The 13,535-nt window shown below is 41.9% G+C and overlaps 1 protein-coding gene across 1 annotated transcript; it reads right to left on the bottom strand.

Annotated features, from left to right (window-relative positions):
• Positions 1-3,520: 3,520 nt before the first annotated feature.
• On the bottom strand, positions 3,521-10,063 carry LOC308140740 (Na(+)/H(+) exchange regulatory cofactor NHE-RF3-like; the record flags this gene model as incomplete). The annotated part of the gene is made up of 10 exons (XM_080510644.1): positions 3,521-3,664; positions 3,748-3,944; positions 5,414-5,621; positions 5,726-5,911; positions 7,120-7,257; positions 7,419-7,490; positions 8,359-8,576; positions 8,663-8,724; positions 9,894-9,921; positions 10,006-10,063. The coding sequence occupies 10 exons, from the start codon at positions 10,061-10,063 to the stop codon at positions 3,521-3,523; spliced, it is 1,311 nt and encodes a 436-aa protein (XP_080366770.1).
• Between the last annotated feature and the right edge of the window lie 3,472 nt (positions 10,064-13,535).

Genomic DNA, 13,535 nt, shown 5'->3' with positions numbered 1-13,535 from the left:
CCCTTCTCATGAAATTCAGCAGTGAGATCTGAAGCATGTCACATGGAAAGCACGACATCCATCTTTCTTCAAAGAGTCCAAGTTTCCCTCCGGTCCGGCGCCCGGAGGAGCTCCGTGCGGCTCCAAAATCGCATCTATTAATCCCAAACTGATTGCCCCACCATCACCACCTCCTCCTCCTCCTGATCGTCCTCCTCCTCTTCTTCTTCTTCCTCCTCCAGAAGCGGCAGCGGCGGCGGCACCTCCACCTTCCACCGCTTCAGATGTGCGCGCAGGCCAGACAGTAAACAGGGCTAATCTCCAAGCCGTAATTAACGCCGCTGATCCGGTGCAGGGGAGGTGGATCCCAGCCCAGGCCACGACACGACAGCGCACGCAGGCAGGCAGGCCCAGGCCTCGGCCATCCGCTCCACAACTCGCATATCAACACCGCCACTCCGCGGAGCCGCGCGCCGGGACACAGACCCCCATCACGCTGACGGAACGAGGACGCTACGGCTCAAAACACGGGCAGAGATATCCGCGTTTGCGCTGCCGGGCAACTTCATTCCACCCGCTCCGGCGCCAGTTAGTGCTCCCGCTCCACTCTGCGGTGTCCTCCCGCGGCGAACATCCAGAAAGAAAGCTTTTTTTAAAAAAACAGAAAGTTAAAACATCCAGTGGACGCTGGGTGAACCCCCCCCCCCGCCCCAGGTCAGCCCGGGAAGCTGCGCGAGGAGGCGGTGGGGTTTGAACCTGACAGCTCCGACATTGCTAATAAGGTGTCCGCCGCGTCCAAATAGCTCGTGCCGGCGGGGGGTCCGCGCTGTCAGCGGGCAGGGAGAGGAAGCCGCCCCGGGGCTCGAATCATCCACACTCGGGGGCCCACGACGCTCCGGTGCCGCTTGACACGGGAAAAGTGTTGATCACACGGCAGCTGAGCCGAGCAGTGGATCCAACATGGTGAACGAAGCTCGAGCTCACTCGGCGGTGAGATTATGCAGAGCGGCCGGCCAATCACAGGCCGCGCAGGGATGACGTCTGAGCAATCGCCGTGATTGACGTGGCGAGCAGCCAATGGCGCGCCGCGGTTCGGGGTTGACAGCGAGGTTGACAGCTGCTCGCGAAGGCCCAGTAATGTCCCCCAGCGAGGTGCTGCATAACAAAACTGTTCAATCCGGGCGAACATGAGGAGAACAAGTGCAACGCAGCGCGGATGTTACGGGGAAGTGACACCGAGAGGAAGTTCAGACTCAAGACTGCGTGCGTCGATGTTTTCTGACAGGACATCTCTCCAAACGTCACATTAAAACCACAATCACTCTTTGACTTTGCATACCGACACACCACGCTCAATATTAACTCATGCGCACATGATGGATCAACGTATATTTAGTGAGCAATAGTTATATACACACACGAAATCAAAATGAAGAAGGGGAGCTTATCTTTACATGTTGTCAATTTGTCATTTCGATTAAAAAACTTTTTAAGTTATTGTTTTGTGTGTCAATGCAGTGAAGTTTGGATGTTCTCCATGTGTATGGGCTTTCTATAAAGCAAGCGTCACTGGTTGAAAATTCGGCCTTTCTGTATGGCGTTTGCCTGTTCTCCCTGTACATGGATTGTCTCCCGCAGTCCACAAACAAGCATTTTAGGAGAACCGGTGTGATTGTCTTCCTGTGTCCAGTGTTTAACTTAAATTTTCTCCGGTTTTTGAGAGGCTTGTTCTAACTAATTATGGAACATAATTTCTCCAGTGGGGTGTATATATTCTTGCTTCCATTTCCCACCTTCTTTGCTCCTCGAAAATTTTATTTTGCGCTCCCCACTACCGATCTGTTGTCAACTACTCTGTCTTCATATCTTGTTTACTTCAATGCATTTTGTACTCTGAGTAAATACATCGCAGCAGAATTCACTCTCGCATAACACCACCAGGGGACGCTATAACGGCACAAAATATATAGAAAATGCTCATTGCGTCGAGTAAATTACTTTAAAGAACTTCCTCACTTTGTTTATAGTTTATATTGTGTGTTTTATTCGTCCACCAGGGAAATTATTGATACAATATTTACTGCAGTACTTGTGACAATGGTGATCTATCCAATGACACGACTGACATGTTGAAACATTAATCAAATTATTTTTTTATTCATCAAGACTGGAGCCTTGAACTGAGTCATAACCATCGATTGGATTTTGACTCAACCCAATTCTCGACATAGAAAAATTAGTCAGACATTGTAATATGAATTAAAATAACATAATATTTCATATTATCAAGAATAATATGTCACAGTTGATCAGAATGCCACAGCAAATGTCATCACCTTAAAGTACACATTTTGAAATGGCATAAGTTATTCAAGACTGAATAAATAACAAATAGTTTAGGTGGGTTTCTGCATTGATGATATACCTGCTGATCAAGCAAAATCTGAATTGAAAAACACACAGCAAATTGGTAATTTTGAAAGTTCTCAGAAGACAGCAAAATTGAAGGACCATCATCTTTTTTCTGTTCTCTATGGTAGAATTTTAAATACATGAAATGGGGCAAAAGAAAGGCATGGTTTGCCCAAAAATAAAACCAAATTTAAAAAAAACTGCCAATTTGTGCAGCAAATTCAGCTGAAGAGCAAATCATCAAATGCAAGAACAAGCTTCAAAAGCCACCAAACTGTCATCACAGGATCTGTAGGCAGTATCGTTCAACAAGTAGAGAGACTGGACCAATTTGAGTTTGATGAGAGTTTTGAAGGAAAAGACCTTTCTGTCTTAAGGAAGCAATATTACACAATCTCACCAACCAACCAAGACATAAATATAATAATAATAATAATAATAATAATAATCAGTTTAGGGTTTACAAGATACTGAGAACATACTTCACAGCTTGGTTCAGAAAATATACTGAACATAAAATGACCACACAAAAAGAAAACAGTACAGTTGGTGATCCAAGTGTACAAAAGGCAGTTCATGCGTGATGATATTGTTGATGAGGAAGACAGTGAAGTCCCTGACCTCAGAAAATAGTTACACTTATGAACATTACTCTCCTCAAGAACACTCATAAAACAGAACAGAAATAAAAATGCTCTTGGATGTTCAGCTCATTTTCCTCTTCATGAGTTTGTCCTTTGATTTTCGCTCATCGGCATCACAACATCAGTTGTTGTCTTCAACCGCTGAAAAACAAACAACATATATCCATTTATTTACAGTGATCATATGCAATTCATGCTTCAATTTGTTAGACGTGTATCTATACTTATTGTTAATTTCCCATACATGTGATACTATCATACAAACATATTTCACATCCATATCTATAGACCGGCTTTTAGCGCGAGTGTTCAGAGATATTTGGTTAAACATCAAAAATTCTCTTCAAACATGTCATCACAATCAAACTTCTGTAGTTATACGTTTCTAAATTTTATCATAGCAATCGGGTAACGGTACAACACTGCCAAATGTATGGACAAAAGAGTATAGAGTACTGTCCCCAGCACTGCTCATACCCGTGTGTTTAGACCTCCAGAGTTCTGTGCGACACCGTGCGAGTAGAATCCTTCTTGCCCTGATCCCACTGAGTGATCTGTGGAGCTTCCCCTCGGCTCTTCGTGCAGCACAGAGAAAACTGCTCATGGAAGGACAGCGGAGGGATGTCTCTCTGTAAGATGACAGAGTTCAACGTCCTTCTATAGATCAACACTGGACACACACGCCATTTATTTGATATGCGAGTCAACTTACTTCTCTGTAAAATTCTCTTCCGGGTATTGAAATGGTGGTTAGGGTGACTTGATCACCACTGCGTCTAATCGTTTTGACGATGTCTTCGTGCAACGCAGTCTCAACCAGCTCCCCGTTGACGGCCAGGAGCAGGTCTCCGTCCTCCATCCCTGCAGCCTCAGCAGGACTCAACACATCCACCTCCCTCAGGACATGAACTGCACAGCAGGGGACGGAACAGGTCAGAGGCCTTGCTACGAATCACCCGGTTATTACTAACAGTTCTGTTTTGGGTTTTTTTTCGAAGCCTTTAACATGCTGACGCTCAGACTGTTGGATATATATATATTTTTTTAAAAAGGAATCGACTTGTTGAGGAAATAAAACTAATCTAATGTCTGTCCAGCAAAGAGACTTCTGTTCCAATGTGGGAGGGGCAAACTCATATATATATATATATATATATATATATATATATATATATATATATATATATATATATATATATATATATAGTTCACATTGAGATTAATAAAGTTGTCCGAGTGGTGTATATAACTTTAGCTGCAGTTCAATGCCCTGTTCCTATAGGTCTTGTTCAGGCCTTGTTTGGTTTATAAATGTACATTCTGGTGTTGAAGCTGGTATCTGTGTTTGAGTTTACCAACTCCCCTCTTGTTTCAGGTCATTTTTCCTACTGATTGTTTATTCCCTGCATCCTGTTAAACCTCGGTTCCCTGCTTTGTTTATGTGTGGAGTCATCAGTAATCATTCTTGTTCTGCTTGTTTGCTTGTCCTTGATCTCTGCTTGTTCTTGCCTGGTCTAGGCTTGTTTGATCCTGGTTTAGCCGTGAAAACAGAAAGATTTTGTTAAGTTTTGCGTGTCCGTTTACACGACAACGGTGCTCAGAGCCACTGACAAACTCCACTTTTTGAAAACGGCTCCAGAGGTGGAACTTTCTGGAAACACTCAATGGACAATAACAAAAATGGCGGCCTCCAGCTATTGTTAATTTATAGAGCATATTGTTCACTGCAGGTGTGTATGGATTCATTACAAAAACAGTAAAGCACCATCTTGTGGCCTGTCAGGCTAACTACATAGTTGTCAGTTTTTGTGTCAGTTTTTTAAAATAATTCTTTCACTTAAAGTAATTGCCATGTAAACGGGGCCTTTTTCTTCATGGATGCCGTTGCCTTGCATGGCCTTACCCTGAGAATAACACAGCGATAAAATGAGTTGTGTCAGTTACTGGACTGTATCTGGGGTGTATCATGTTGTCGATAAAATATATCTTTCATTTGTCTTTAACTATAGGCTGAGTCGTAGCTTCTCTTTGGTTGAAGAATGACATTCTATGTTAAAATAATCTCTCAGGACCACGCTATCTTTTCAACAAGACATTGTATCTGCCGTACTGCAATCATTTAGATACTCTGCTGTTTGTGTGCGTGACACATGTTTTTTTGAAAATTTATGTATACACCATATTCAGGTCAACTTTGTGGTTTCATTCTTTTTATGTGTGAAAGAGGAAATAATGGATAAAAGGGAATAAATATATCATAAAACTGATGTAAATCTGACTAAAACCTTTTTTTTTACACTACCGAATGTAATGTAAATGAAATTTACACAAATTCAAATATAATATACATGAAACAAAGTTGTCAAGTATGCTCATACCTATCCGTTGTAATGACGCCAGCCTCTCCTGCCTCAGCAAAAAGCCGTATCCATCAGGTCCTTTCACCATGTGTATGGTTTTAGCAGTGTGGGGGAGGCCACTGCTTTTTGCCAGGATGGGCAGGATGGGCATTTTTCTCCTGACGTAGCAGTACTGAGTGTTACAGTCCACCACCAGCACCGTCACCGAGCCCCCGCTCCTCTTCAGCTGGGAAAAACAAAAAACAAAAACAAAAAAAACAAAAACACCCCACAATAAAAGGCACGCTCAGTTTGATGAGGTGAGAAGATGTGATGGAGTTGCATTCATACAGTTTTGTTGAGGGTGGTGTGTGTGAGCGTCGACACCATGACTCCATTGATCCAGATCAGTCTGTCTCCAGTGAGAACTCCAGCTTCCTCCGCCGGGCCGTCTGTCACCGTGCTGATCATGAACTGGCCTTTCTGACCTGGCGGCACATCCACACTGATATCGTAATCCTGGCCGTTGTTATCACTCTGCAGTTGTGGGACATTGTTATGTTCTCTTACTAGATCAGCTGCTCTAGTTTGTTGAATCGCCAGACTCAGATGTTCTCATGACATTCCCATGGAATGCTCAGAACAATCGTTGAGTTGTTTTATTGATAATTAAAGGTGCTTCACTTGCGTACTTGAGTTACTTTTATATGTCCCTCAAAATTAAATGATGCTTGATTCAAGTGCAAAGCTGCATGATTTTAACCTTTTAACCAGAGACAAAGGCTTCAGGTAAAGGTAAAGCTTCGTGCTCAGGGAGTGACGGCAGCTAATGCAGATGTTTATAATGTATGAATGAGTAACAGCCGCCGCTGAAACTTCTGTTGTACTTTTCACATAAATATCTCAAAAGTAATCTGTTATTAATGCTGTACTACCAAAAGTAACCTGGCTAAGAGAAAAGACTCACGTGAGCTTCATGTTAAATACAAATACGTATATGTACAAGGAATTTCCATTCATGATCTGTGTTCATTTCATGCGTTTTTCTGTCCGTCTCCCGGAAGTTTACGGAAATAAATCTAAGGAACGGGACGAATGAAAGCAGTTAAGTTTGCACCACACGACGTGCACATATCTGTTTTTGGGCACACGATGGGCATATATGAGCCTCTCGCTGACACTTAGACCCCACATCAATGTTGACACTGAAAACATCATTTTCGAGTCTTTGTTTCACAAAAGTTTTGCGTTTACACCGCAATGTTTTGAAAACAATGCTCATTTACACAGAAATAACAGATAACGGATGTAGTTTACATGTAAGGCCACTGGTGGGTGTCGTCGTTTGTTTCTGTAATGAAACCACTCACCCATCTGACCAGAGAACAATCTGCTCTAAACATTAACAGTGATGAGTACACAGGCATTCGCATGGACACACAATGACGTTGGACTGCTATTCCAAATGACTCTCAACTGTAAAACCACCGAGTACTATGAGAATATGAACTGGGAGTCATGACACTGTATCCGTCGAACTATTTACTGCAGCTTTGGAGCGTATGCACTGTAGCAGCGTTTCTTCCATCGACACTGAGATACAGGTGGTTTTAGTTACTTATAAAGAGCAGGGGAACAAGAAGTCAATGATTTATAATAAGTGGATCATTACAGCTTTCGTGATTTTTTGTGACACATTACCATCTAAATGCCCCATTTGCTGTGAAACAGTCAAAGCAGTGTACGGTACCATCCAATGGGAGGACGGTCATCCCCAGGCTGTGAGCCGAGTCCCGGATAATGTGGCAGAGTCGGGGTTTGGACCAGCCTTCTCCTTTGGAGGCTTTAGCCAGAGCCTGCAGATCCACACCTGAACACTCTGCCTGGAGGAAAGAGAGCCAACTCAATTATTTTCATTACAGTGGGCATCTTATAACGCAGTACGAGAGATAAGATTCGACATGTATTTTCAGTATCAGCATGCATGGTTAAAAATCAACCAATGAAATTACATGTAATAATCGAAAAGCTCCTCATGCTGTACCTGTTCATACTCTTCTCTCCTCAGAATCAGGAGAAACAAGTTCAAGCCACATGCTTGTATCGTCCTCGCAACCTGTAATATGAAAATTCATTCATGTTTTTCGACAAACCAAAGTAGTTTTTTTTCAACCAATTGTACTTATGTTTATAGAGCTTTTTACAAAGACGGGTAAAATGATTTTTTCTGACTACTAACAAAAACATTGTATGTGCAAATCACACATATTTTTAAACCTAAAAGCAGATTGAAATACTTAGTTATTTATTAGTTTCACTTTCAAATATTTATATGTAACTTCATTAGAGCTTTTCTACACCAAACCCGATCATTTTTGTTGTTTTAAATCATTATTACTGTTTTTTTTATTTTGATTGTTATTATTTATTTAAACTTCTTTTTATCTGAAAGAAGAGGGTTTCCATTTTACCGGTGACTCTGGAAGCCGACATTGTTGCTATTGTCCATGAAGTCGCTCATTCATAGAAGAATTGTTTACTACAGTCGTAGTTCGCAAGTGAAGTTCCGGCATTTTCAAAAAGTTACAAGAGCTTTTATCAAAAAGAGTCATTTTCAGTGGGTGTGAGCTCTGTTTTCTTGTAAAATGGACACCCAAAAAACAAGATGTTTTCTGTTTTTGCTTGAAAATGTCATTGTGTAATCGGGAATTGAATCTGTAGTAAATGTAAATGATCAGTAAATACTTCACTTAGATTAAAGATAATATCAGGTTGTTCTTTTAAAAAATTATACAATATGTTTTCGGAGTATATTTTCAGACAGAAATGCCGTTTATTGGAGGAAACCCACCTTGATCAGACTGAAGTGTGTGTTAAATCTTCTCTAAACAATTTAAACAGTAGTTTTGGGAACAAAAAGCTCCAGGTCCTTTATGTTACTGTGAAAAGCAAATGAACTGGACCGAATGTGACTGGACACCGACCCTGGAGAAGTCCACGCCGTCCACCGGCTCCTCGTTGACCTCCAGCACCCGGTCACCGTCTCGGAGGCCGCTCCGCTCTGCGGGACTCCACGGCCTCACGTCCACAATCTCGTACGGGCGAAGCGGCCTGATGGAGTCCATCCGCAGCCGGAAGCCAAAGCTCTGATTCTTCAGACGCTTCAGCTGGCAGAGCCGGGGAACCACACTGGGATTGGGCTCTGTGCACAGAGGGGTGGAGGGGGGGGTTAACATCGTCCTATCTTTTAGAAATGTTATGATGGTTTTAGTGTGAGTCAAGCCTCACCAGGGTCATCAGTGATGACAAGCGCTGGATTATCAATCCCTTCCTTTGGATTGAAGGTAAAACTGAAAGAGAAATGAAGGTCAGCTTGACACTGTAGAAAAATCTCCAACCCAAACACCTTGGATAAAAGCAATTTCCCTTAAAACTGGAATAAAGACACCAAATCAAATGTTGAGTCTTTTTGGTGCGAGGGGTGGGACTTTACATTCATGTTGTGAATTAAAATTTTTATTACAATTTTCTTCACTATTCAATATACATTGTTTCCCCCCAAAATTTGGTGTTACACAACATTTTTTTGCAAACAATGTCTGTTTACACACAAATGACAGAAATACTGAAAATTATGCCGTTTTCATGTTATGCCACTCGTGGCTGCCGTTGTTGGTTTTTGTAGTGAAACCACCTTGGATCACCTGTCATTGTCCACACAGGGACCGAGTCAGAACGTTTTCAAAAAGTTACACTTTCCTTCATCTATAGGAAGACGGAGTCCAAGCGTTTCAGAAAAGTTGTGTTTTCCCCGTTTCAACCGAGATAGAATTGGAGCGTTTTCGAAAATTTCTGCCTGGAGAGCCTCTTTCAAAAATGTGCATTTCTCTGAGCACCATTGTCGTGTAAACAGACACCCAAAGTGCAACAAAAGTTTTACATTTTCACTTAGAAATATTGTTGTGTGAACTGAGCTTAAGTTTTTCTCCCATCACACAGACACATAGTGACATAGAACCCGAGAAAAATGCTGTTTCGAGAGTATGTGTGTAAAAAGTCTCATTGTAGTGACATCTCACTGTGTTACGAGGGAAACAGGGCTGAAGTTTTTGAAGCGGTTTCGCATCAGTCCGTCTTTAAAAGCTTCAAGCAGCTCCAATTACTTCAGGATACAATAAGATATAGTCATGGAACAAAAATCAAACAAAGGTCTGAAAGTACTGTCTGTTGGTACAAATGAACATAAACAACATTTTGCGCTCTGGACATTCCAGTTTCCAGCATCCAGATAAGGCTCCCTCCACATGGAGCTTACAGTTCAGCTCTTATCAGTGCTATCAAACCTTGGCCATCAATGCATGGTGTTGGATACAAAACACGCTGTGGCAAGCTTGTATGTATCCTTTGCTCTACGAGTGATACTGAGAATCGGAGAGATTAATGTCGAAGAGAGATTTCTGTGTCGGCATTTTGTGGATTTCCCACAGAAAGGTAATTTTGTTTGACGGGTAAAGCTCACCGTGGAAATTCCATCGCATCCTGGCAGCCTGCGGATAAGACAACAACAATGTGAGTCACCTGTACTTTCTACTCAGCCGAGCCCAGCCGCTAATTAAAAAGATAACTCCCACAAGGGTGTCTGTTCTCGAAACTGCCGTTTCTGATCCCCTTTTCCTCACACGGCCTCATTCGAGAGTTTGTATTTTGTTTGTGTTCAAAACGTTGTTTGTCTGCCACATATACCTTGTTAGTTACCACAGATCACATGGAGGCACTTCAGTGTATTTAGACATATAGACATGGTCATTGTGAGCTGCAGACCATAGGAAGTAATATCGCTTTTACAGTCGTTATTGGCCTGAATATTTTACAAACTGTTCATCTACTGGGGTTTTCACATGCAACAGGGAATAGCGCGAAAGAGAGGAAAACATCCAGCGAGCAGTAGCCTTGGTGATGTCAGAGGACAGACCGGTTAGAGATGATAGAATGACAGCAGTCAGTCATTCAACACACGCACACATATATATATATATATTCTGTATATATACAAATTCTGTTTGTAGAGCAAACAGAATTTGCTCTACAAAGACTTTATATACTGTTGAGCCGGCACTGATTCCTGAAATAAAGCACTGAGTCATCTACTGGAAAAGACAGAGCACACTTCTCTTATCTTCACAGTTTATATCACACTCAGTGACTGTACTGATCCCTTGTGGACTGCATTTGTAAGAATGGACCATCTGGCTGTTTGCAAACACAGAGATTCAGGCAGAAACTTAGCAGATTGTCTGAGTTCAGCGTGACTCATCCTGCTCAAGTCCTTACTTACACCAAACATTTTCTGGCAGCAAGCGACTGAGGAGATGAAAACTAATCCAGAATGAGATGGAACGAGATCGACTTAGATTCAACAAGCCGTACGTCACTGAACTGCTGCGTTCATGGGAACGACGATCTTGCATAAAGTCGAGACTGATGCAGCGTGAGCATCGTGTCCTTATCGGGGAGTGTTTAACGGAGGACTCAGAGGTGATCTTCACCAGGACAAGGGGCATTTCCACTGACTGGGCTCATTTTAAAAGAAACAAAGTAGTGGTAAATGCATCAAAAATAATGCTGACGGATGAACAGCCATGAATGAATGAGTGTGAAGAAGGGCTTGATGAGACAATAGTGGAGACACTCAGGGGGGCTTATCAGGCACGGAGCACACAAGGGCAAAGGGAACAAACACAAGGGACAAGATGAAGACATCAATATGAATATATCAAAAGGTAGAAACTAAACCACGAGTGAAAAAAAAAATGAAACAAGGACATGGTCAACAAATGCAGAACCATTAAGTCAAGGATAAGAATAACAACAAATAGAAGAGTCTTTAACAACTAAGGCAACTCACTGAACTAAAGGTAGGATGGGAGGTCGCCTAAAATCACAGCAAATGTTTTCCGTTTTCTCCTGAAAGTAAACAAGGCCACGGAGTCACCAGGTCACCTCAAATCAATCTTTTTTTTTTTTTTTAATGACTGGAGAAAATGCACATATGCACAAGGTGAAATATGCCAACTCCCCAAAGACGAGGGGGATATTCTCACCGTACAGGTGAGAGAGTCCAGCGCTCCACCATGTTTGGCCCAGAATGACACTTACATCAGTACTCTGGCATAAACAACAATGAAACAAGTCCATTTCCATTGCTGCGTCTGATACTCTGAACTTTGATAGAATACTTACATCATCAGTGAGAACTCTTCGGAGCATTTACAATGCCAAGCTATGACGCAAGAGACATCAAGTGGACAGGGCCGTGGTGCCAAACGTACAGCCCGGGAGCCAAAATGAGTCCACTGGATGGTGCAATCATTACAGTTACATTACATTTTTCAAGAAAAGTAACTGCTAATTCGGATTTATTTATGATACGGTGGAGCTTATTGCCAGCAGATGATTTACCAAAGCTTGCACAGGCATTTCAAAATAAACAATTTTAACATTTCCTTTATTTTTCTTTCTTTCTTAAAGCTATTGTGAAATATTTTTTGAGATCAATTTAGACTGTTTGTGGCCCTTGATTAAAATGAGTGCGACACTCCAGCTTGCATCTGCAGCTTCACTACCTGGCTTGAGTGTTCAACCTTTCCCACAGTCCCAATGTAAATACAACAGGAAAAAAAAACCCCTTCAGATTCACCAGCGATGCAGCCTTGAGGAGGCCGACGACCAGATTATCTAAAAAATGTAATTAAAAAAAAAAAAAAAAAGGGAGTGAGGATGGGCAATGTTTAACCAGGGACAAAAACAACCGGAGATTTGATTCAGTCATCCAACAGAGGATCCGTAGGAGACGACAAGCCAGAGAGTTGCAACGAACGAGCAGAAAACAGACAGCTTACCTTCAGTTGAAACACAAATATGACGAAGACTTCATGAAGACGAGCAATGGAGACTGACACCAGAACTAAGCAGCACAGGAGTTCAAATTTGTATAAGCAAAGCAGCATAAGGAGAGAGAGAGATAGGGAGAGAGAGAACAGCCTACCTGTGGAGGTCCTCATGGAGTCCTGAGAGTAAATGTTTTCCCCCTGAGGAGCCGTGGACGGACAAAGTTCAGAGACAATAAAGGAGTCCGTCAGCAGGTGAGATGGCGACTCCTTTCTCCGTGGCCATCTGGGTTAAACATTCACTCAGTGATGTGTGCTGAACGGGACACTTTGTTGATGGGGAAAGTGCAGCACTGTTACAATGTCGCTTGGGAAAAAATATATCTCGGCACAGCCATCCGGCTGCCGTCACGCGTGAGATTCAAGCTGGAACGGGCCGGCCTTTGGAAAGATGTATGATTTGTCACTTCCAGAAACAACCAGTCATCTTTTTTTGGGGGGGGGTTTGTGGTTATGCAGGTTTGTTCTGCAAAAGTGACTGAACAAGTGCAGAAGAGGGATATTCAATGTGTGGGAGGTACAAGACCAAAGGCCAGAGAATCCCAGGACTACGGAAGTACCAAGAGTGCACAACCCCAAATCTTACACTGCATGTAGGAATCTTTGTTTGGACGCCACAACTCTTCATGTTTGTTTTTTTTCTTCCCCACACATCATAAGAATCGATTGTGCTCTTCTGAAAGAATAACGTCTCTTACCTAACAAGTCTTCATATGCAGTCTGCAACTGCTGTAACAGTTACTTTGATTTGTCTCAAAAAAAAAAAAAAGCAGATTCATTTTTATCATGCTTTCTTTAAAAAAAATTCAAGGTTAAAAAAAACAAAAACAAATATCCTCTTTGGGGACTTATTGTATCAGTGGAAAAGGAGTGAATTTTTGATCATCGGATCGAAAATCTGAACTGAGGAAAATGTCATTTTCATGGTCAAAGCAAAAAATCCCCCTCATGCTCCTGTTGGTTTTCAGAAATAATATTTCATTACAGCTGTGCAACAGAAAATACAAATAATGAAGATTTTTCAGCCAACTAGTTCACATTTAAAAATGGTCATGTTGACTTTTTTTTTTTTTTTGAGCATTTAGCCGACAAGCTCACCAGTGCTTCTAATCAATTTATTGGTTATAGTTTGTGAGTCACAAACATAAAAAAAAAAAAAAAACAACAACAACATGCTGGGTCCAACTCTAAACAGAAATCTGGAATATTACCAT

The sequence above is a fragment of the Blennius ocellaris genome (genome assembly GCF_963422515.1).
Source record: "Blennius ocellaris genome assembly, chromosome: 2".
NCBI classification, from domain to species: domain Eukaryota; kingdom Metazoa; phylum Chordata; class Actinopteri; order Blenniiformes; family Blenniidae; genus Blennius; species Blennius ocellaris.
This window is presented reverse-complemented; position numbering and strand designations above follow the sequence as displayed.